This window comes from Puntigrus tetrazona, chromosome 5 (assembly GCF_018831695.1).
Source record: "Puntigrus tetrazona isolate hp1 chromosome 5, ASM1883169v1, whole genome shotgun sequence".
NCBI lineage: Eukaryota > Metazoa > Chordata > Actinopteri > Cypriniformes > Cyprinidae > Puntigrus > Puntigrus tetrazona.
The window spans coordinates 14,656,037-14,680,984 of record NC_056703.1 but is presented as its reverse complement, the minus strand read 5'-3'; the positions used below and the strand labels follow the sequence as shown (position 1 = coordinate 14,680,984).

The window sequence follows — 24,948 nt, the reverse complement described above, 5'->3', positions numbered from 1 at the left end:
TTTATTTGCTATATGTTAGATCTCCACATTTTGAGTAACAATTAAATGATAAAGTATCAGTTTTGTATGTTGCATGGTGACTGTAAATTACCAAACAAATGTAAATTGTTATCTATAAGATATCCACTCTACTAACACAGCACAGGAACATTCTTGAGTGTGTCTAAGAATCCTGAAGTGTTTTCCTGTTGATTGGTATCATAAACAACCTCCAGTAGTTTTTGTTTGTCACATCTAGAAAACATGTATACATTATGTTTCAGTGAAATTAGAATGATTGGGTGGTACATGATTACATTCACATTTTTGAATGAGCAGGTATGATATACATTTTTTACATTTTACATTTTATACAAGTTTTCACTTGTTACGTCCTGTCTTTGCCCTTCTGTGATGTGGTGCTGCTAAACAATTTTTCCTTTGTATCTTAAGTAAAAGATTGTTCAGCGTATTTATCTCTTTTATAACAGCTGCTAAAAGCATCAAAGCACACTGGGTTGATGGCTGCAGCTGACTGTACTCAAAATAAAGTGATGGGCTTTCTGGTTCCACTTAAGACATAATGTTTAGCCTCTGGTTATTTAGTTGTCGGCTTCAAATTTATTCAGAGACTTAAATTTAAATAGAAGATGAAGAAGCTGCCAGAACACAATCCTGGAACACAAATGAGTAACAATATCCCAGAGCAATTATATGTATAACTGAAAAAGATACAGGCACACACACACATGTACACACACCATTTTTCCTTTTTCTTCAACACGCTGTTTGAAGAGACCAAAACAGTTTCCCAAAATGTGATGCATCACAGAAAAAAGAGCTAAACAAATCACACCTGCAACCTCTGAGGACCGAAACGCTGTAACCCTGGAACGACTCTAATCTGAAAGCTATTTTACAACCCATTAACATGAATTGCCCTTTGCAATCTTTTTTTTTTTTTTTTTTTTTTGCTTAAGTCTGCCCCGATGCTGCACTGGAGTCGATCGGAATAAGTAGCAGCTGTATACGACAAGGCAAAGAAAACATGCTCCGTAGCACCCTTGTGTGAGTTTCCTTCCCAGGGATCATGCACTGCTCCAATGTAAATATTACAATCTTTTTTGAGCTGATCATGTGCTAAACAGGAAGTCACAGCTAATCATGTCGTGTCTAAGTAAATGCAAACAGACATTCACAGTTTTCATAAACACCTTTTAAGCATAATATATATATATATATATATATATATATATATATATATATATATATATAAAATGAAATGCTGAAAAATTACAGAAGCAAAATCATGTATACCTCTAATGTGCATTGTCTAGTTAAACTAATAGTGAGTAAAAGGCTTTCAGTTTTAAGTATTTAAGACACATGACAATTTATCCTCATATTACACTTGAATTGTAATTTATGTCCAAGCAAGCAGGATTTGAGCTGTTTTGCATGGTAAACTCTCAAGTTTCCCCTCCTCCTACGCTGGTGCAAACTTTGCAACTGTGTTATTCTAAGAACTCTCATCCATGACACCTGTCAGGAGACCTTTTGCTGTTGTTGGCCTCATCACTCGAAACTTCTCCAAGACAAATATTATTGCCCCACCACTTTGCAGGACTCTACTGTATCCCTGTACCTCTTTAGCCAGGGGGGTCACGATGATTATGACAAGAAGCTGCTAAATGAATGGCATGCTGTGTCCAAGAAAATGACAAAAAAAAAAAAAAAAAAAAAGACAAGACACATTTTAACCCACACAACCCAAGCTGACCACTATCATCTACAGCAGCACCCCAACATCATGTTTCCAAGGCAGGATCAAAGTGGATGACATAAGCCATTACACCCTTTAGAGAAGCAAGATAAATGTTCAGGGAGAGCTCTTATCAAAGGCCTAGCTGTTTTAAGATCCTGATTAAAGTCCCGCAGTCCTTTTTTTATACTCCCAGTGGAAATAGGTGTACAAACATTACACTGTTTGCATTGGCCTGAGAATTTAGTAAGAAGCTCCCTCCAGATTGCCCATGAGACCCAAAAGCAGTTTTTCTGATGCATTATGGAGAGGAAGGTTCAGTGTTTTCTCTGCACTTTTTGAACCAATGTCAAATACTTCAGTGGCAAAACAAAATATTCAACACTAGCGGACAAAATATGCCGCAATAAGTATGTTGATCCTGCATTATAGCTATAAATCTGTACCTATTTAATCAAACTGGTCTAATATAACTTTCAATCCTGGTGTTTTTTCTTATTGTTTTCAAAAAGAAACGCTGAATAAAGTAAAACTGCTGCAAACTATAAAAAGTATTTGACTGAGTGTAGGGGGGGGAAAAAATAGGAATCTAGCAGTCTCATCCATGCTGAATGAGCACCACAGAATGACAGCGGTCAGAATATGTTTACTTTAGCACGCCTGTCAGTCTCCTGCAAAAGATTACAAGTCTTCCGCTATCTGAAGAAGATTTGGGTTTGTCAAAGAGCAAAGACATGGAATGCATGGTGATATCAACATTGCCAGATGGCGGCTGGAAGCAGGAAGTTGATAGGTGAAATTGAAGAGGGCAATGATGACATTTTCACTCTAGGGGACATAGGAGCGAAAAGACACTTGCGTAACACCATAGGTTTCATGATAAAACTCAAAAACATAACTAGAGAAAACAAAATACAATTAAATGTAATTAAAATAATAGCATACTTAAAAAGTAAACTGTTTTATCATTTTTTGTGTTATTCTTTTGGCTACTATTTAAATCATGTCAATCAAAAACACAATTTCCCCAAAACATCATTTACTGTATTCTGGTTGCATTACTTACATAAATTATGTATTATCTAGAATAACTGCAGTATAAGCAAATAAGATATAAAGGCATTTTTATTGTGATTACTTCATGGCTAGGTTGTAGCCTACTTATGTACGTGATGATCTGGCTGATGCATTTCAATGTATTAAAATTCCATGTTCTACAGCAAGTATTAGGTTAAATGTTTGAGTTTAATACCCTTTCGGGTTTTCTGGCAGGTGAAACAAGTCTCTTCCAAGCCAAGATGGCAATCCATCTGTGCACCTGCTATTATATAGTACAACAAAATGAAAATATGGGAAGAATTTGGCACGTCAAGTGTTTTGAAACAGCAAGTGTTACAATAAACCAAATTCATTGGTGCGCACACTTACTATGCCAATAATTCATACTGAGGCTGTCACACACTGCTCATAATACCTCTTAAGGAAAAATCTCTGCGAAGATGGCATTCCACGAGTTTGTCAAAAAAGGCAAAGATTTAATAACATTAGCATATGGTTAGAGAAGAGAGAGAGAGAGAGAGAGAGAGAGAGAGAGAGAGAGAGAGAGCTTTGTGGGTGAAATGGTGTGCAGTATTTGCTCAGGTGGAATAATACACATTCAAGCAGGCCACTATGTATTGATAAAACAAAGAGGATTCCAAAGAATGTGCTTTGTGAGCTTGTGAGCCTTCTCGAGTATAATTGCATTTCCCAGTTGGATGGGCAGCCATTACCAACAACAGAGGTCTACGCAAAACCCCGGCCACACGTCTGCAGTCACCGGGATGTGCTTGGACTCTTAAAGTACTCTAGATGAAATAATTGATTGCTAAAGGTCAAGTATTCTCACCCAAGTAATTCCACACATCATCTATTACGTGTTTATTGCTTAGACGTCTTCAGCTGCTGAAACAATGTCCAGCTTAGTTGAGCTCATTCTTGACGTGAGCACTCTACAGCATAGGTTATAAAGCTCCGGAAAGGAAAAAGAAGGCCTTGATGGAGCAGGTGTACATTCCTCAGAAAGAAGAGCCAAGAACCCTTCAGCGCAAAGAGGTTAAATGGTTCCTTACAAGTAAGAGAGCACATGTCATGTGTCATGCTGAAAAATGATGTCTGTGGATAGGAGTATCAGGAATAACAACATCACGATGTCGGAAAGTGGACTAGACAGAATTCCATCGCTGCGGCTGATAAACAGGTGCAAGGAGAGAACGTGAAAAGGAATGCTTTGGAAATGATGGAAATAACTTCTGATTATGGCATGAGTCTCCCATAATGCTTCTAAATGCTTAAGGAGTCTTCTGATTTATGGTGCAAGTGTCAGATCAAGCTGTTAGATGTCAGATATCAGAGTAAAAGAGCAAGAAACCATCATTCATTTAAGCCAGTGAAGTAGAAGCAAAGAAATTATGTTACAGGAATATTTCACCCAAAAATGATGGTGTACTCACTCTCATGTTGGTCCAAAACCTGTATGGCTTAATTTCTTCTGTGGCACACAAAAGAAGATGGGATCCAACATGAGTAAATGATGTCAGATTTTTATTTTTTTTTGAATCTGTATAGAAACATGCATTGTTATCCAAGCCAAGACCCAAAAACTCCTCCACATTGTCATTCTACATTTAATATAACAGTGTGAGTCTACCGACTTGAGTCTTTCTAGAGAATGCACAAAGCAGACGAACAAAACCCAGGGACTTGAGAAATTAGATTAAGTGTATCCCATTTCATCTCCTCTAAAAATCCTCCAGCACATATTTGAGAAGATGGTCAAGCTCTTGCAGCTGTTCATTAGAGGCGGGCTACAGGAAACCATTTAGGATGGGTTCTTCCAGTCATGTTAGCAGGAAAAACATCATGCCGTTTGTATTTTGGCAACATACCCAAACTTCATCTCTTCTCTATAGATTAAACACATGTTAATCACACTAGCTATTCACCGTTTAATGAATTAGAAAAATAGTGTGTAAAAATATTGTGTCCACCCACAAAATGAAGGACCCTTAACAAAATACCAAGCATATCTAAATTCATTTTACAAAGGGACTTCTTTGTCTATTCTATGAATGAGTTCAAACTTAGGGGGGTCATATACCCCAACCCTCAACCCTTTGAAAGTCTTTGTGGGGCTTTCAAGGGGAGGTCACATGATAGCTCTGCATGACTGTTTTCTAAGGGACCTCCACCTTTGGTCAAGTGCTTTGAAACCAACATGCTATTGTTATTTTACTGGCCATGACAAGGACAAAGGGCCGACTGACCGGGACACACACTCTCACTGTAATGGTATATGGCTGGGAAATTCACTCATTTCTATGCTTCTTAATGTGATCTTTGAACTGCATGGCTGACCACAGTATCTTCTATACATGAACACAACTTATCAATACAGAACTTGCTGTGTCTGTGGACAAAAGACAAGAACTTGCTTTGTATATGAAAAACGCTAAGATATTTTTTACTCAGTTTCTTAATAATAATCAGTTGGAGAATGTTTATTTTATAAACAGACCTGCGTAATGTGAGCAGTGTTTGCATGAGACAACAAAGTCGGTTCAAAGGTAATTAGAAGCTCATTAGCAATTAAAAATAATTTTTTTTAATTTAAAAAAATCATTTATTTTGTTTTAATGTGCCATTTTTTGTTCAATTTAAATGTTCACGTGAAATGACAACTATAGTAAAATATACTTATTTTCTGTAGTCTCTCAAAAAATGGTAAGAAATTGACATGTCATTTAGAATAATACTGCAATAAATGTAAATAAAAATGTTGATACTCTCACAGATTTTGGGACACAAGGTTTTTATTTCCACATTGCATACAGACACATGAAATGTGAGTATTTTGTCATTCTCATTATATCTATGATGGTATTTTCAAACTTACCGGTAACCTTAATTGATCATACACCTCAACAAATTAATGATTTCATCTTTTTCGTTTTACTTGGCAGCTGTGGTTTGACTGGCATGTGCAACATTCCTACTGCATAAATAAATGCATGAGGGAGAATACCACTAACCACCACCCATTAATTTATTATGTGACTGTTTATTCACATTTCACCTCAAAACATGTTCACACAATGGCAGCAATATGACCGAGGTTGCAGACACTGTTCTTAGAACCACCCACGATGCACTCGGATGACTTAATTCCATCCTGAAATTTAAACTATAGAAAATGAATAGTACAAAAATCAACTCCACTGGCTGTGAAATTGAAGAGGGCATGAATTCTGACATCATCGTATCGCTGGCGTAAGAGCAAAAACAAATAGTAGGAGGGTGGGGCAGGGTTAGGGGTTAGAGCACCTTCAGTTTCAATGTGTACCACCCAACAATGGAACCCCTCAGGCATCCAGCACAGGTGTGACCTGGATTTGATTAAAAAAACAAAACAAAAAAAAAAGAAAAGTAACTTCTTACGCAAAGTAAATAATGCCAAATCTGTCCAGGTGCACCTTTTGTTTGTGCGTGACTTTTGGCAGCGGGGCAACTTTCGCAACACCAACGAGGAGGAAAAGTACAATGTATGCTGAGCTGAGTGCTTTATGAGCTCAGCTGATTGAAGAGATAACACTAACCACAGGACTCAAGAACACCCTGCCTGGATGGTGCTGATAAGAACTTCAATCACAGCAGCATTTGCTTTGCCCCTGTTTTCGACCAAATCTGAGCCCGTGATTAAATTAAAACACACCTTTTTTTGCACCCTTTTCAGTGAAATGCCACATTAGCGGATTTAAAACAAGTAGTGACATTTATTGCAACTGTGCTTAAACATTTATTGCAACTGGCACATGCTAGTTAAACAAAACTGTCAAACCTATCTATCTATATGTCCACATGATTGATTTATTGTTTTTGTTTGCACAATTAATTATCTTTTTTAAATGACTACACCAAAGATGATCTAGGATATTCTTGTGAGTTTTCCCACATGTTTTAAAATGTGAATTTCAAGCTGTTTTTAGCTTTTAGCTGTTTAGCTTTATAGTTCAGCCAAGCTTAATTGTAATCAGTTGTGCATTATTAATATTATTTATACTGCAACTTACACACAGATTATTATTTCTTTTAATAATTTAAAAAAAAATCTACATGAAACAATTCTATAAATAAATAATAAACAAATTATTAATAAATAATAAGTAAATAAAATATTATTTAAGATTTACTCACCCCAAGCCATCCTAGGTGTATATAGCTTTCTTCTCTCAGACGACCTCAGTCTGAGTTTTTAAATAAAGTCAAGCTCTTCCAAGCTTGGTAATGCTGGTGGATTGCGCCCATTATTTTGAAGCTCCATAAAATCACAGATATCTATCGCAAAAATTTACCTATACACCTCTGGGGGGTTAACATGTTTTCTGAAGCAGATTGATGGGTTTTTGTAACAAAAATATTTCTATTTTTAAAATCACTGACTTCCAGCAGAGTCGAGTTCTGGTTTCTTAGCTGACCTTGGACTCAAATTATGATATAAGATGCATTCCTAACATAAGTGAGGATAGAGCAATACTAAACGCCGGTAACGAATTAAAAGTCTAAAAATTCACTATAAGAACAAATGCGGCTTATGTCATATCTATAATTAATGGCGCTTTAAAATAATGACTGTTCATCTGAAAAAAGAAAGTCATATACACCTAGAGGGTAAGTAAACTAAGGGGTAATTGTAATTTTTGGGTGAACCATTCCTGTAATAATAAGTAAATAAGTTATTCAAATAACTGATAATACTAAACATACAGTAAGTTTCAAATTTGAAACAACTATGTTAACACGAAAATGTGTTATTTTCATATAAGAAAAAAAAACTGTTCTGATGTAAACTGAATTTGGATTATGAATAGATACTTTCAGAGTATAAACTAACTGTTCGTATGCACCTGCAAGGCAAAAGCTTTTGAGTAATTGAGGATCTGTCAGCATAACATTGCTTGATATGCCACAGTACTTTTTTCACTTATATTTATGAATGCAAGAAAGATTTTTTTTCAGTACTAGAGGAACAACTTGTACTTTTCATATCAGCTTCAATTATAATGGTTTGACTCTGAATTGGGCCTTTAAAATAGCAGTGTTTACATAGTCAACAATTAGTGGGAAAGTCTGTCAGCAGTCGGTGGCTGTGTGCTCCTCATTTGATCGCAAACTCACACGTCCCACTGGGCTTAGTACAAGAGGGTCAGGTAAAACACTTGTTTTCTATCTGGCTGTGACTAGGTGAGGGCAGAAAAACATTTAGTCTCCCGGCTGGCCAGAACAAATATGACTATAGTTTACATTCCACTTTCATTTATTTCTTTGGTCTTAAATTGCACTGACAGAGATTTATAAGAATTCTACATTGCTTCCACTATTTGATCCATGAAGCAGTTATAATAAACAATTTTTCCTGTGCAGGAGGTAAAAATCCCCAAACAAGATCTTTTTATCCCTGACTTATTAAATGAAACAAGGTTCTTTTAGACAGAAGTCTTATCTATTAAGGATTTCAGAACAAAAGGCAATGGCACATATCACAATATCCAAGACAGACATCTGATCATAAGGCTCCTAATCAAACTGTTATAACACATAGATCACATAAAATTAATAATTAGTTGATTAAATAAAATTATCATTTAGTTGAATTTGGGGCATCAAATGGGACTTTCAGTACATGGATTGTCATTTAGATTTAAAGTTATTTTAGTTTTAAATTTTAGTCGTTCCCAGTTCCCGTTCCCAATTTAGTAAGAACAAAATCTGAATTTCAGTTAAAAAAGGCTTTGCTATTATTTCACTGTACGTTAGTAATATAGTTGCTTGGTTGAGTGACAAACAAAAACTATATTAACCTGCAACAATAAAAACTACCTTGGTAAACTGGTTTTAGGGGTTTGGATTAAGAATTGTTCTGTTAGCAAATATTAAACAAGTGTAAAAGTGTAATGATTGACCAATCATAATGTTTAAAAATGATTAAACAACAGCCATAAATCAAATCCAAAACATGTGAATCAATACATCCTACTAAAGCATCTGGACTTTGTCCACAAACCGCAAGCTTGTCACAGTACAGCATTAGACTAGATTTTCACTATGAAAGTGTACCGATTGTCAAGAGTTTCCTGTGGACCAACTCATTGTGAAACATTTAAACTAACAGCTCTCTTTATTCATCATACGTCTTTACTGAGCAGAATCTGAAATGCTGCCAGGTCCAGTGGTACTCATGTAATGCAAAAATCTCTAGTTCTAATCTAATCTAATGTGCTGGATTTGAAACATGAGTAATCAAAGTATCTTAAGATAAATTCATGTTTTGTGTTTACACAAACTGTGGATCATTATAAGGAGTCTAAAACACAGCAGGTACACACATGCTAGCAAGTGTTGAAAGGCTACACAGAACCATGAGAGATGACTGTGGTAATGGACAAACCTAAAAAAAAATAATTACTGTAAATTAGTCAGTGGGAAATGCTATTGGATACTGACCTGCTAGAGTATGTTATTTGTTGAAGTCTGGTAAAAGTTCTACTTGAACAAACAGGGAATGGTTTATAACTACTTATTGTTTCCTCTCTGTGAATAAATAAAAACCATTTCCTCTGCCTATTCCCAGACTATGCTCAAATGTTTTATTAATTTAAACAGCCTTGTAAAAACTAGAACAAATGAAATTGTTGAAATTGAGAAATACAACGGCCCAAACGTAGGGGGCCCGACCGGTGGCTCCTACTGTGTATGGCGCGTCTTCTCGAGAGAAAGAAGGCTGAGGTGGCAATAAAGCAAGGTGTGTGAGAGAAGGGGGGTTACCCTCCTGAATCTGACACAGTGTGGATTGTGTTCCCGTCCTAATGGAATTGCAGAAATATTCTAGGGGAATCCCATTACGTAGCAAATGGAGTGCTGTAATAATGTACTCACAGTCATTTCCCCACTGCGGTTAGCCTCCTCCCGCTCCGCCAGGGCTCTCAGGAAGTTATCTTTGAGTTCCTTTCCTGTACTTGCCAGCTTCCTGGAAAAGACAACATTTAAACAGTTTGAAATGTCTCTTAAAAATCTCTTTCATGCATAAATATTCTCAGCTTAATTCATTCTAACAGGCAAACACTGACGCTTACTTTTTGATATTGATGCATTTTCAGAGAGTCTAAAAACTGAGTTCTTTCAAAATTTCCACTGTGTAGAAAGCACTATGACATTCATTGTACTTATAAATTTGGATGTATTATTTATTTTAACGTGCACCTCACCTTTTAAAAGTGAGATATATCGCAAGAAATGCATCCAAAATATTTGAGAGTCAAATTACATTTAAACTATAAATACACAAATCAGCTACAAGCATTGTAACAATAATACAGATTTAAAAAATATCTAGAATATTGTGTTACATTAAAATTATGAAATCCGCTAGCTGAAAAATTTAAATAATCTCAAGGAGTGATTTCTGACAAAATGATATCTTCATAAAATAAATCATACTGCCTCCACCCTAAAACTGCTGGTAATTAATCACAGTGGGAATACTGCTATTGAATAAATCCTCTCTTGAATTATTATCTCTGTCGTTTCAGGAAGGTTTTCTTGCTCTCTCTCTGTGCTATTTGGCCTTTTTCCATGAAAGCAAAGATTTGGCAAACTCCAGCCTGTACACCTGACATAACACTCATTGGCATTCATCTCTCAGACGTTTCACAGTGCAGTATCAGCAATAGCGCCTTGTCATCCACCCCAAATTTGCTCAACATTCATAATGTCTGCACTATACCCACAGAATCATCTGCTTGCCAATAAACAAGTATTCGAGAACTTTTTGCTCTCAGGTTTGCAGAGAGCAAAAACAGGTGAAAAGGGCAGCAGAGATCACCCTCTCCTCACGTTACACAAAAAAATAAAATAAATAAAAAAATAACAAACTGACTCATTTAACCTATCAAACTTTGTGGTCTGCTTCCTACAAGAAATTTCAAATGTTAAAAGGTACAAATCACCCAAAAAACAAAATTCATCCGCAATCATTTTTTTGCAATCTGTGGAAAACAAAAAGAAGTATCAAGCAAAATGGCTGTAAAAAAACAGCTTTTACAAAAAACCCCCCAAAACTCTAAAATCTCACCTTTCTGCACCTTCAAACAATATTTGTGAACATACACATGAGTCCTAATAAGGTTTGTGAACAGTTCTGCGTCACTGAGAGCTCTATATGATTATCAGGAACAATTCAAATTTGCCTGATAAGACAAAACATTTAAATTAGCTTGATTGGCTTAAAATTTATACAAATTTAATGTAACCATTTATACAAAAGTAATGTAACCACATCGCAGTTTTTTATTGTCTTTTACTAATTAAAAAGTAAATTGCACTAAATAATCTTATAATTTTTGTCTGAAAAAATTATCTCATGTACCTAAATAAAAACCTAGCATACTTCAAGTTCAGTAACCAAATAAGTTATCTGAGTGCGTACAATTTCAATAACTAAACTAGTACGCTTTTTTTATGTGTCCTTTATGTGTAACAGTAGTAAATGTCGAGTACATCAATATGTTTCTTCAAGTTTGCTACAAGCACTACAGTTTAATAGTTACCATACAGGCTTTTGGCTTATGTGTCCACATTTACATGTGTACTCTCAGTAAACTGCTAGTTCAATAATTTTACACTGCAAGTATGCTTGTGAGTTTTTATTAACATCATAACATCATTTATGCAGTGTGTGTATCTAGTACAGGAGTATTGTAAACAAATCTCATAAATAAGCATGAACAGGTGACTTGTAATGATGCCTATTTGTTATCAGTCATTGAGAAAACAACGGTGAAATCAAAAAGTTATGCACCTGTATGCATTGGCTTGAAGACATAATATTCCTAATAAGATCCCCGGCCCCCATCTCTGCTGCCATACTCGGGTTACAGGGTGGCAGGTGGGGGGGTTTTTACAAACAGGCTTGCTGCTCAGAAAGGATTTAACAGACCATGATGCACTTGGGGCCCTGCTCTGTTTATTCTGGATGATGAAAAGAAACCGGGGGAAAAAGCTCTAAGTAAATGGAACACACACATGACATTTATTTTGGTCAACTACTCGGCTGCCTGTAGTTCATAAACGTGCAGCCGGATGCCAGGCACTGTAATACTAGCATGAGGGGCCTTTGTTACAGTTCCTCAGTGAATGCGGGACAGGGGCCATAATGCTGTCAAAGTTGATCTGGGGCTCGTGTCAAGCACCATGCAAAGTATCTACAATCTACTTCTATGTGCTCAAACAATAAAACAAAAGGTTTAGTTAATTATGTTTGCTCTTTAAACAAATTCACACAAACAAATTTGTACATCAGTTCCTACAGGTGCGATATGAAATGTAACCTGAATATGTCAAACCACCAGAATGCATAACTGGATCAGCTACGTGACCACCCAAGTAAGTTCTTGTGAAAACAATCTCTGGTATCAACAAGCTAGAAGTGTTAAAAAATACGATCAGCCTGTTTGAGTACATCTCAGGAATAACTTCATTGGCTATCTATTTAAAGAATGCAATCCACGGGGACTTCCAAGTTTTTCTGCGCACCCATTCCTCAACACATATGGATGACGTTACCTAGCAAGTATATGCTAACATGTCACTGTGCATCAACAATCGGGGCTGTGTTGAATTAGGAAGACAATGGTTGGAATAGCAGTACCATGAGCAAGTATGATAATAATGCAAACAGAATGCTCCGTCAGTGACAGACAGCGATATGAGAGTAACTGTGTGTGTTCTTATTATGTAAGATGTAAAGGAAAAAAATTGGAACACTTCAGGGTGGAACTCAAGTCAGACTGATCTCATTGTTCAATCCAGACTAATGTTCTAACACAAGTATTTTAGATTAGTCCTGCACCGTTTAGCGGACGACTGTAAAATGGACGGTTAAATTTTACAGCAACACATATAGGCCTGAAAGGTTTGACTTGTCCATCATCTAAAGTATTATCCTATCATTATTTCATGTATTCATACACAAAACATTAGAAATGTAGCCTTTGCAACCATATATATATATATATATATATATATATATATATATATATATATATATATATATATATATATATATATATATATATATGAGAAATAAAGACTTACTGCAGTTTTTGTGCATACACACACACACACACACACACACACACACACACACACACACACATATATATATATATATATATATATATATATATATATATATATATATATACACACACACACACACACACACACACACACACACACAAAAAAACTGCAGTAAGTCTTTATTTCTCAAATGCAAGCAAACTATTCTAGAATTCCATTAGGTTTCCATTAGTTTAGTACTTACGATGAAAAGATACTCACAGCTGTGTACTATTTGGATTCAATAGGAGTGTCAAACAGATGTGTCTCAATAACATTTTTACATAGCTAATTGGAAAGTACACATTTATTCATTTGCCAGATGCCACATGCACATAAAAAGTTTCTAAGAAAACATAAATTATGTCCAGCTAAATTTACCACACTGGATTCCTTACATCCGACATACTTTTAATATTTTCTGGAAATTGGCAAGAACAGAGGAGGAGCTTGCATCTCGGCGTCTAATTGTGTTTTCTCAATCTGTACAAGGTTGTCAGGACAGATTTATGAAAAAAGTAAAAAAAAAAAAAAAAAAATGCATGAAGTATTACTGCATAGTCAAAATACAAGATAACATGTGTCTGTTGAGCACAGATAGACTGCCAGAATTTAGGTTTTGGGGAAGAATGGTTTCTTTTGGCTTCAGCAGCCTAAACGCAAAGAAACCAAGCCCCCATTTTTATTGGACTGTGATGAATGGCCCTTAGAGAACAAGCCTAAGTGCCCTTGAAATATGGTGTTGATGCACACAGAGGGTTTGGTTATTTACATTCAATTTAAGGGTGTTTCGGACATAAGGCATGACACTCAGCTGGTCAGCATCAATTTAAAGACAGAGGGCACAATTTGTGAATTGTGCATAGGAGTGGGAAAGGTAAATTCATTGTGGTGCGTTTGCTCTACTGTACATTTCTGAAGCTTCAAATTTTTTTTTAAATCTTAATAGTTTGTTTACCCTTAAATCAATGAATATTTTGGTGTTCTTTTTTTACTGTAAAGCTTTCTTAGATAGTGTGGGTTAACGAATAAGTGCCAGTTGGTCAACTTGAATTTGTGACCACAAAAAAAGAGGACCAGTCTTGCGCCCACAGAAGTAATTAATCACAGTGAAGGATAATAAAAGAGATTCTTTCCCAAAATGGAGTACAGATGGCCTTTATTCTTGATATATGGCCCCTGAGTGTAGCTGTGTCAATAACTAGGCGAGTTAAGCAGAAGAAAAGCACACATAATAACTTTATCATCACTGTGAAATAGTCCAAAAACAATGAAATGACAAGAGAATCCTTCACAATTTTTTAAAATCATAAATTTGCTGAATAAAGAGATTCAGTTCATAACTGTAAATTGAAAAGTTCCTAGCGTAAGCGGACTCCAGAAGTGTACATTACAGTTTAATAATGGTATCCAACCCCCGTCATGAAATTTATTAGCCCCGTCAAAAGTCCTTAGCTCAAACGTATGGTATTCCAGATGTTTTGAGTTTCAAAAAAAAAAAAAAAAAAATCCATAGTTTTCACATGTAGTGTACAGAGATGTATAAGTTTCACACAATGATTCATTAATTAAGACAAGTGTGCTGACTTTCTTTCTCCAGCAATATTCATTTTGCAAAAGATTTATGTTTTAGCAGCATTAGCAGCGCTGATCAAACATATAGACAAAGACAAGCATAAAGAAGTCTTTTCCCACACTCACATTGCAATAATACGGTGCAGGTTGTCTTTGTTTTCACCCCCTCCGTGTTTAAATAAACTCCAATATGAAGGAAGAATGTAACCTATACCTCTCTGTTGCTGATGCCCACAATGGAACTCTTAGAGGAATTGCATAGTGGTGAAAGTGCAGGAGCAGCATATATTTGAGAGCTGGGAACCCACTTCATCTTCGTTGTGAGCGAGGGACCGCTGCTGGGTCATGGGGGCCGAGGCCCCAATGTAAACACAGGTGTTGAGGAGGCAAGTATAAGGGGTTACCCCAATCCAGTAGCTAGGGAAACAGCAAAAGTCACGCTTGGAGAGTGAAAACTACCCCCACAAACGATGCCAAACGGAACATTCCCCATCAATCTGACATGACTCTTTATTAGGCCTCATTTGAGAGAATTAATGTGGCCTCTGCCTTCACACAGCAATTGCTGTAGCTAGCGATCAGGTGCAGCAAGACATGAAACTTAGGTGTTTCCGAATAATTTGGATGGTGTTTATCATTCATCTTCTTGCATGTTGCAGAGTTTGTCTTGGTCCCAGTTCTGAATTAATGTGCTTTAATGAGACCTGTAATTGAGGGAAAACCAGTTCTTCACCCCCTAGAATCTAGAAAACATACCTCAAAAGGGAAAAGCAAGCTAAATGTATTTATCCCCTCAGGTTTTCTTTACAATACATACATATATAACTATACATACATATGTATATGTATGTAAGTATGGTTATTAGTATATTCGCAAAAACAGCAAACAATGTTTTTATTAAATGTTCAAAAATCATGTTTTTCATGCTGTATGTTTTTAGTTCACATTCTGCATTTTTTTTCGATGTTATGATGTTTTTATTGCATTTTATTTAAGTTTTTTTTTAAGTAGTCAAAATAATCCAACTTCAGTTTTTTAATTGGAATGCACAATAAAAAAGTTTTAAAAAATAATGTTTTTGCAAACAAACTGTAAATGATTAACCTTGAAAAAACACAACAAAATAAACAACAGTGACACTTTGTATGTCTTGAAGAGATTGATTCAACCATGGCCACTAATGTGCAGTAGGTTCTTGGTCATATCATTCTCTGTTTCTCTCTCACTCTTGCATGAAAGCACAAGGTAAACAATATTCAGAGGGAGCTGCTTGCTTTGGACAGATGACCACTGGCACGAGTGGGCCCAAGTTCTTAATAAGTGTTCCTAACTCAAGCAGATTGGAAAAAACATCAATCTTTTCCCCTTTCAAATCCTTTCTATTAAACGTGCTGAAAGCTTATATTTCACTGCACAACAAAAATGCACACAAGAAATTAGCAACTAAATTGTTGAATATGGCAGCAATATATTTGCCTGGCCTTCAGCTTACTGCATCAACTTCCTTAATTTCGGTGTTCTATCAATAAAAAAAAGAATGTGCTTACCAAGAACTCTGGGACTATAGTTGGCCAGAAAAACAAGAAGCTTTTTTATCAACCACAGGACACAAAGTGTTCCCAGTGGCGCACTCTCAGCTATGCACTGACCAACACTACGAATAATGATTTATCTTCTAGCTGCACTCAAGCTCAATTTTACTATCTGTTTGTACAGCTGAAAGGAGAGGCAGGCTTTAACGCTTGGAATATAATGAAAGAAATTCAATACCGAACATTGCCGTGAGCTTTAACTTCTGGCCATCCCATGCCAAATTAATTTGATCTGTGCTGATTTCTAATGAATCAAATGGCTGAAGTGTTGTCAAACAATTGTGATCATCGCTGATTGAACGTAATTGAAAAACCTCACATTGTGCAAATTCAGCAACTGGCCAAATTACCCTCAAAAAGGATTCGGGACAATGATTAAGACATCGCTAAGAACAACAGATGTTGTGTTGAGAATTTAGTCCTTCAGTTGCTTCAAATCTTTCTCAAATAAGAAGAAAAAAGAAACATTATATTCCTACTGGCCTGGCTTTCAATAGTACGCTGATTTCTAAAATTCAGCAGGTAGAGTTTGTGAAATATTTTTCCTGAGGGCACTTGGAGAAAAAGAATCTTATGGAAAATATTATTTTGGGCTGTTAAACGTCAAGGGAAATTCCACCCAGCATGACAATTTACTTAACTCCTTTTTTAAAAGAAATTCTGTGTCACCTCCGATTATGTTGAGTCAAACGTATCAGTTACACATACTGTACTCCATTTTACAGATTGTTAACCACTGATGTTTGTGGTAAATGAAACACGCAGCGTCATTAAATTATGAGCTGAGGATATTTTTAATATGATTGGGGTTCTGTCAAAATGTTAAATTTTAACCTGTGCTGTCAAGACACAGTCTAAACATTCAACAATAAATGAATTTATATGATTAGCTATAAACTCCTCGTATGAATTTTATGGATTCATCTTTTGACCCGAAGCTGGACTGGTTTACCTGAAGTCGGTTTTCTTATTAACACTGGCATAATGCTAGTAAAATATATCCGTTGCAAGTAACTTTGATGTACAAAATATAGCAAAAGGTATTTAAATGACATTTAAATATGTCTGTGCTGCATGTAATGAGTTGTTTCATCTTACTTCGACATTCAGCAGGATTCCTCCATCACAAGCACTGTGGTCCATTAGATTAATCTGCTTTGCACATGTTAGGCTTGTGGTTCTAACCTCATCAGTCTGCAAGACCTTCTAATCATACAGCAAGTTAAAGTGGCTATTAACCACAGACAGACTAAGAAAACATAAGGACTGTATCTTACAAAATGTTCTGACCAGTGGAATTGAGCTGTCTTCCTTATGTCTTTTGTTGCATGAATTGTCGAGTCTTTCTGTTAGTATCACATTTGCTAAAACGTCCACAGTACAAAAAAAAATCAGCCTTTTTGATGCTATTTTTACAAATACTTGCTAATGCACCATCGTTTGGTTTTCAGTATAATGCAGAAGAGTCATTTCTCATCCACTCCCATCTCGTTCCAGCACTAATTTGCTAGTTATTTGGTAAATCCTCTACACATTAAAAAGGTGGTCCTGTTCAGTGTCTCTGCACTGACAAAGCTATTAACATGCGTTCATCATAATACTTCCAAGTTGCTGCAGAATCCATCATATACATCCGGCATTTGTGAGGAGGCCAAACTACAAAGCAGATGATTGTCTAGTATCTTTATGGCGAAAGGCTACATAATGTGAAAAACACTTCCACCTCTGCACTGGGATACTCGAAGCCACATCATGAAACATCACAGGCCTTAGAGCCTTAGGTAAAGGATGTAGGGGGAAAAGGTGAACTCATACGTACCTCCGCAAGGTCACTAACCACTGTAACAGCTCATAATAAAAGCGTTTTTCAAAGAAGACCAGAGCCTAAGCAGCAAACGGGCCTTCTCGACTGAAAATGCTACTTGAATGGCAAACAGCACACAGAGAGGAAATGGCCAAACGAAACAATGCTTTCATTAAGAACAAAACTTAACCTAGCATACAAAGATTTATTTGATATTCCACTGTTGTTGATTATCCGGAAATTTCTGGTGTGAATGTAACTGAGACAAATCGCGTAATTCTCTACTGGTATCCGTATTAATCAGACACAAAGAAGACTAAGTCATCAAATTCATGTGTCTCTGTTTAGGGTTTGACCACACAGTCGTAACATGTGGTGGTGAGAATAATCACAAGAGCATAAACATTAGTGATTGCACGACCAAACCTGAGCCTGGTCATTTGGCAATCACATCTGCTGTAATTCAGAGAGTAACATTGCTTCCTATAAAAAGAAGCTATGTCATAAAGCAACAAATCAGCAAAAGGTAACTTACTGTATATTATCTATGGTTCATTTAATTCTCTCATGAAACTGGTATAGAGATGCCAAAACCTGGGCCTGTGGTCAACATTGGTCCATGATGACCTTTGATTTTGCCCACTGTGGCATAACAGAAGAGGGCAAATATAAACCAAAAAAATGATAAAAATTCAAAATGAATGATATTTAAATGATAAAAAATTAATAAAATAAAATACAGTTCAATATATAAATTTACTCAGTTTGCTGTTCTCAGTCAAGTTCAATTTTGACCCTTCACAGTAAAACGTTTGGGCACCTCTGTGGTAGGCTATGTCATGAACTTTAAAAATATCCAATAACCACAGAGACTCTTTGATGTAGATTGATTGTAAATGTGTTAATCCAACAAAAAATGATGTCGGTATATATTCATTTTGTTATTTTTACATTTTAAATGCTGTTTCTTAGTTCTAATCCACATCAGCACTGTTGATTCTGTGCAACGGTCTTTCCTGGTCTCAATCATTCAGAGCACAATTCAACACCAGCTTCGTAACAAGATCCACACCGTTAAAACGACTCCACATGCGGCCAATTAATTTTTTAAAAAACCTAGCTTCACTCAAAACAACATCCGTAGCATTTCCAAAAGGTTGCCTGCTTCAAGACAAGTAATAAGGATGTGAAAAAGTAAAGTGACAAGTCAGTGAAATAGAACATTATTTCCAGATTGAATGAATCCATTGCAAAGCTCTTTAAAGGAAACTGAAACAAGATCTTGTTATTTCTGACAAATCCCATTTCTTTTCAATGCGAACATGCTGAGCAAGGAAACTGGCTTTTAATTTTGGTGAGTAGAATATTTGCTCAGTTGATTTGAATATAACCAAAGATTCAGTTCATATAAGTTAAAATCAACCGACCTAAGCTTATATTTTGAAATGGATGGTTGGAACAAAAACCTATTCAGGTCAAGAAACTTTTATTTCTCCTTATAATTATGACTGTAGACATACTGTGTCATTAACAGTTGAATTATGGGTTGCTTTTCTGCACTTATTTATTGAGGTAGATGGAAGATCAAATACAACAGATTACTGGCACACACAAGTCAAATTTACCCTCAACAAGTATTTTGTTAACTAAATTGCTGACATATCACATTTGGTTTGCTATGGCCTGAATAGATACATATAGTACACATCAGGTAGGTAGTTAACTCTCTTTTACTGCCACAAAGACATTAGAAAAGGGTTAGTCCTTTAAGGAGTAGACAGACCCTAATAAACATCTGTTTTAAAGCAGAACGTTGGAAAAAAAATTGAATTAAATGCAGTATTGAACCAGATCCTGAAAGTTGTAAACAAACCACCCTATTCAACCAAAGCTGTTAAACTTTTGTCATCATTTATTCACCCTCATGTTATTGTAAAACTGTATGCTGTATTTTTTCTTAGAAGTATTTTGCAGAACATTTACGGGAAAAAAAAAAGATTTTAAATTATCTTCTGTTCCACATTAAAGAAGGTCATAGTTTTGAAATGACAGGTGAATAATGACAGGTTTTTCATTTTTGTGTAAATTATCCCTTCATTGTGGATAAGCGGAAGAATGCTCAACCCTTGAATGATGTATGATATGTTTCAACAGTCTCAACTCATTTCTTTATGTACACTGCTGTCCTTTGTAATCACTTCAATGTAAACCGAGACTTCCTTTTATAGCAGCATACTCATTTCAAGTCAAAACAAGTCAACAAGTTATTAACATCATGTTTTAAGAAAAAACAGCTGCGACACACTGAATTTAGTTTTTTTTACATCAAAGCGTAAATTGTCTTTACATAGTGGTTTGTGAATACAATCGATCAATTCAAGTGCCTGAATAGAATCGAGAATAGAAAAGACATCTGCTTGACAATTTCTCTGTATTAGACATCACCGCCGCAAATTTCCTACAGAAGAAAAACTATTACCTGTACAAAATGTTATATCATGGGTAAAAAGTGACGTGGACATCCCAGACAAAAAACGATGCCTTCGAATCAGATGTTTATCACTGCCCTCATGCAAATGTCAATGTATACAGCTTATGTATTGTTACAGATGCTGCTGGTTTTACAGCAGTGTAATTACGTGTTTGAGTGACTAACACGTATACAGCAACTTTCCAATTAGCTTCATTTAGCACCTCATATGCTGGGTGCCGTTGTGGGACAGCCAACATAGTCCAAGCTATTCTCCTGACCGTGCCCTGAAACTGAAGGTCTTATTTCAGTCTATGTGAGCGAGGGATTAACACCGCCGTGCATATGTACAGTCTGTGTTCGCAGCAGGGTTTTACTTGGCTAGTGAGAGATGGCTCCAACCATCAATTTCGAAAGGGGTGAATTTGTGGAGAGTGGCATTTTTTCGAAGGAGTCAAACAATGGACAAAGAGCATGGCTGTGGTTGTGCTGGGGGTTTGGGGGGAGGGTTGGAGCTCGAGTCTCCAGAGCCTGTCATGAGCACGCGAGGTCAGGACATCTGCTGACATTTACTGCTGGGCCTGGGCCAGGCTGCAGGTTTCAGGGCTCCTGCCAGGGCCTCATATCAGGCCTGCGTAAAACCACCAGGCTCCCTCGTCTCTCTGAAACTCGCACCAGAATGCGCGGAACCTGCGTGACCTTGCGCTTTTTGATCCAGGCCTAGTGGTGCAGCATTTATGAGGACACTGTGAATTGTAAACTTGCTGAGAGGGCATGAGCCGGTTTTCAACATGGCCTCGGTGCTAAACACCAGTGCTACAGGAGAAACAAATTACGCGAATGCAGTGGGTTTTTGGTTTTTTTTTGCACGATCCATATGCTCAGATCCGAGCCAAACTCATGATGGCTCCCATTCTCTCTGTATGGACCTGATTTATAAGTGGAAAGAAGTAATGCTTTCACTCATCTCCTTAATTCACATTCATCTTGAAGAAGTCGCAGATGCAGAGAAAAAGAGATGGTGATGAAGGAGTCAGGCATTCAGGCAATCCCTCGTCTACTTTTTAAGTCTCACGTTTACTGTTGTCTATTATTTCAATGCAGTCATAAGTCATTGTGGAACCTTTTCACCACAACAGCCATCTTTCAGTCAACCATCTCTTTCATTCAAACTTTTCCCATTGCGTCAAGTATTGAGTTTCTCTGGGCGAAATCCCTTCATTTGTTCAATTGTGATTTGTTGGCAGGATACAACAATGCCTATCTGTCAAATGAAGCATGTTATGGAGTAGCCTATAACGGGGCAACAAAAGGGCAACATCTGATTAGCATTCATAGCACAGTCTCCCTCGTCTTCTGGTATTTTATTACCACAGGTGCAGGAGCATTCATTGATCAGATGCACGCTACAGGCAAAGCACGTCTTAATTGAAAACATCTCTATTTATACACCTGCAGGCACTAAAGGTCTCTGAGAGCAAAAGGAGGCCTGAAAAGGCAGAGAGAAAGAAAGAAAGAAAGAAAGAAAGAGCACACTGGAAGATGGAAATTGAGAGGGAGTCACTAAAGGGGAGAGATTTAATGTTTGTTTTGTTGAGTTGAAGGTAATTGTAATTCAATCAAAGATTTTAAACTTTACAGATTTTTACCATCTGTTTCACTACCCATCCAAGGTTTGGGCTCAGTATGTTTATTATTTTTTTAAAGAAAAATTTCATATTTTATATATAATATATTAATATTTTTATTAAGCATGCATTATATTGATCAAAATTTGAAATATAGAACATTTATAAATTGTAATAGTTCAAAATATTACTTTCCTCACAAATAAATACAACCTTTTTGAGGATTTTTTCAGGAATTTTTCTTTTAAGAATGAGCAAAAGGTTATACATGCTATTTAATGAATAAATTGATACCATATATATATAGCTCACTTACATTTAACCACACAAGTCACGTCCCCTCCCCACTACGCCCTTCAAAGGTGTTAAAGGTGTCGGCTTTTTATTAAAAGTGTTTGGCTTGTCTTTACGGTCTCCAGAAGCGGTCACTAACACAAGCTCAGTGATTAAGTATTATAGCAATACATTATCTAAATAACAGTCCAGGCTAACTCTTTTACAATATTTTAATGGAGATTGTTCAGAATTGAAGTGAAGTAACTTTGCAGTGTACAACTAAACCAAGACCTGATCGGTGTGCTAACAATCAGTTGTGCATAGCTATGGTAACCTAGGAACTAGTAACCTAGTACTGACGTGATAGGGCCCTCGTGTGGAGAGAAAGGTGGATATGAAAACCACATTTAGATTACACCTTGCAAGCATAAATTTAAGCAAGTAACCAAGTGCCAACGTTTACCTATTCGCGATGTGGAAACATTGCTAAATACACTGAAACGGTCAATGTTACATCAAAAACTACCGATATAAGAGAGCCCAAATCATTAGGGCCTGCAATAAAGATGTTTGAAGTAAACACATTTTTTTCTTATTTAACTGTAATTTCAACTTCTTTCTATTATTTTACTTTAACTGAGACCCAGAACTTCTGTCTATTTTGACAAGCAACGAATGCCACAAAGACACGTCTGCAGGTGGTTAGGCAGGGGAGCTGCCACAAGCAGCCCAAGAAAACACAAATATAGTTCTCCAAAAATGATTCCTGAAGCCTCACCACAGCAACTATGCAATCCTCATCCAAGTCGGAGTCCAAGTTTACAGCATCCCACAAATTCCCACAAACAAAGCTTTTGCCTCTCTCACAGTGAAGGGATGAAGGATCTTTGTTTAAGAAACACATGAGCCGTCAGGTGCATCTATAAAGAGCATCAACGTCACCGGAAAGTCCTTAGTGGTTTGAGCCAACGTCGCTCTAAAAGAGCCTGTTGTGTCCTTGGACATTTAGATCCTATAATCTAAGATTATTTGCTGCCATCTTGCCGTCATTTGATGTCTTTGATATTCACGGAGAATGCGCATCAATAATTAATTCATTCTTTAAAGCCATTGGGCCTCATTCATGAAACATGAGCAGAATGAATTACTGTATAAGCTGTTGGTAAAACCATTCATTCGTAGATTGCGACATTAAATTGAATGTGACAGTTTACGTCAGAGTGGTTTAACAAACGATTCGCGCAGAAATTCATTCTGCTCGTGTTTCATGAATGAAGCCTAAAGCATTTACTGGAAAATACATGTTGTCAAGGTCACATACTGGTGTGAAATTTGTCCCCTTTTCATGGTCACAGCACAAAAACCTTACTTCTGTTGGCTCCCCGAAGCAAGCCTGGAGGCCTCGGCAGCTGCTTTCCTTGTCTCAAATTCCTCCCTCTCCAAACTGCTACCCTTGTGGCCCAGCTCCACCAGCTGGCGGGCCAGTTCCTGATCCTGGAGGAGCAATAACACAGATCTGCTGAGCTGGGGGTGGTTAAAACGGACTGAATAATATGAAAAAAAAATCATGCAGTTCGACAATCTGCTGTGGCATTTCTGTACAAACAGGCCAGTGTGTTTATGACATATTTGTGCTAGTTTTGTGCTCAAGTGCTATTTATATCATTCCTATTTTAGTATACATGCTATTTATATGACAAAATTACATGAGCTGCGCTGACAGTTTCATGGTTGCCAGGATCAAGGATTTCTGCCACATGTCACTGCAGCCTAGTTAAAAGTGGGTAGTATCATTTCCATATGATTTAGTGAGATTCCTTATGCCCTCAAAAGGAGGAGCTACTTTCATGTGGCTATAGGGCATTGAGTTTATAGAGAGCTGCAGCCGAGAAAAACCCCCAAAAAACTCAGACTCAGATGGCTAGATCCTTTTGTGAAGGGTTAAACTCACTCTTAATATAAATACACTAAAAGTCAAACTGTGAAAATGATAAATGTCAAATAAAAATAGAAAAAAATATATTTTTTCTGCAAGGTTGACACTGAAACCATGCTAAATTCTATTGAAATATATTTTCTAACACATCGTCAAAAATTGTCTGAACCTAAATTGCAATTAAAATGAAACATTAAAGAGTTATAGTTCTATCTATATAAACATATTATATTTATACATGCATATTATATTCTGAAGGGTTAGTAGAATGCTACATGCAGGTCTTAATCAGGGTCGGAGCTGACCAGTTTGCCACCCCAGGATAATACTATAATACTGGTCCACAAAACCAGTCACAACGGTCAGTTTTTCTAAAGTGACATTTATACTATTTGAATAAATAAGCTTAACATTGAAGTATGGTTTGTTAAGATAGGACAATATCTGACCGCGATACAACTATTGAATATCTAAAGATGAAAAAACAAAAAAAAATATATATATATATATATGTATATATCTATATATTAAAAATGCCTTTAAAGCTGTCCAAACGAAGTCCGTCAGCAATGCAATTTTCAAATGAAAAATTACATTTTAACACATTTACGGTAGGAAATAAACCAAATATCTTCATGGAACATAATCTTTACTTAATATCCTAATGATTTTTGGCATAAATTAAAAATCTATAATTTTGACCTGTGCAAAGCA

At 36.5% G+C, this 24,948-nt stretch overlaps 1 protein-coding gene across 1 annotated transcript in view; it reads right to left on the bottom strand.

Annotated features, from left to right (window-relative positions):
* The window catches only part of cfap299 (cilia and flagella associated protein 299), a 44,471-nt gene that overhangs the window by 18,087 nt on the left and 1,436 nt on the right, over positions 1–24,948 (bottom strand). The window contains exons 2-3 of the mRNA XM_043238658.1: positions 23,668–23,792; positions 9,713–9,803 (exon numbers count right to left, since the gene is read on the bottom strand). Of these exons, the coding sequence (XP_043094593.1) occupies positions 9,713–9,803; positions 23,668–23,792 (216 nt within the window). The remainder of the gene's footprint in view (positions 1–9,712; positions 9,804–23,667; positions 23,793–24,948) is intronic.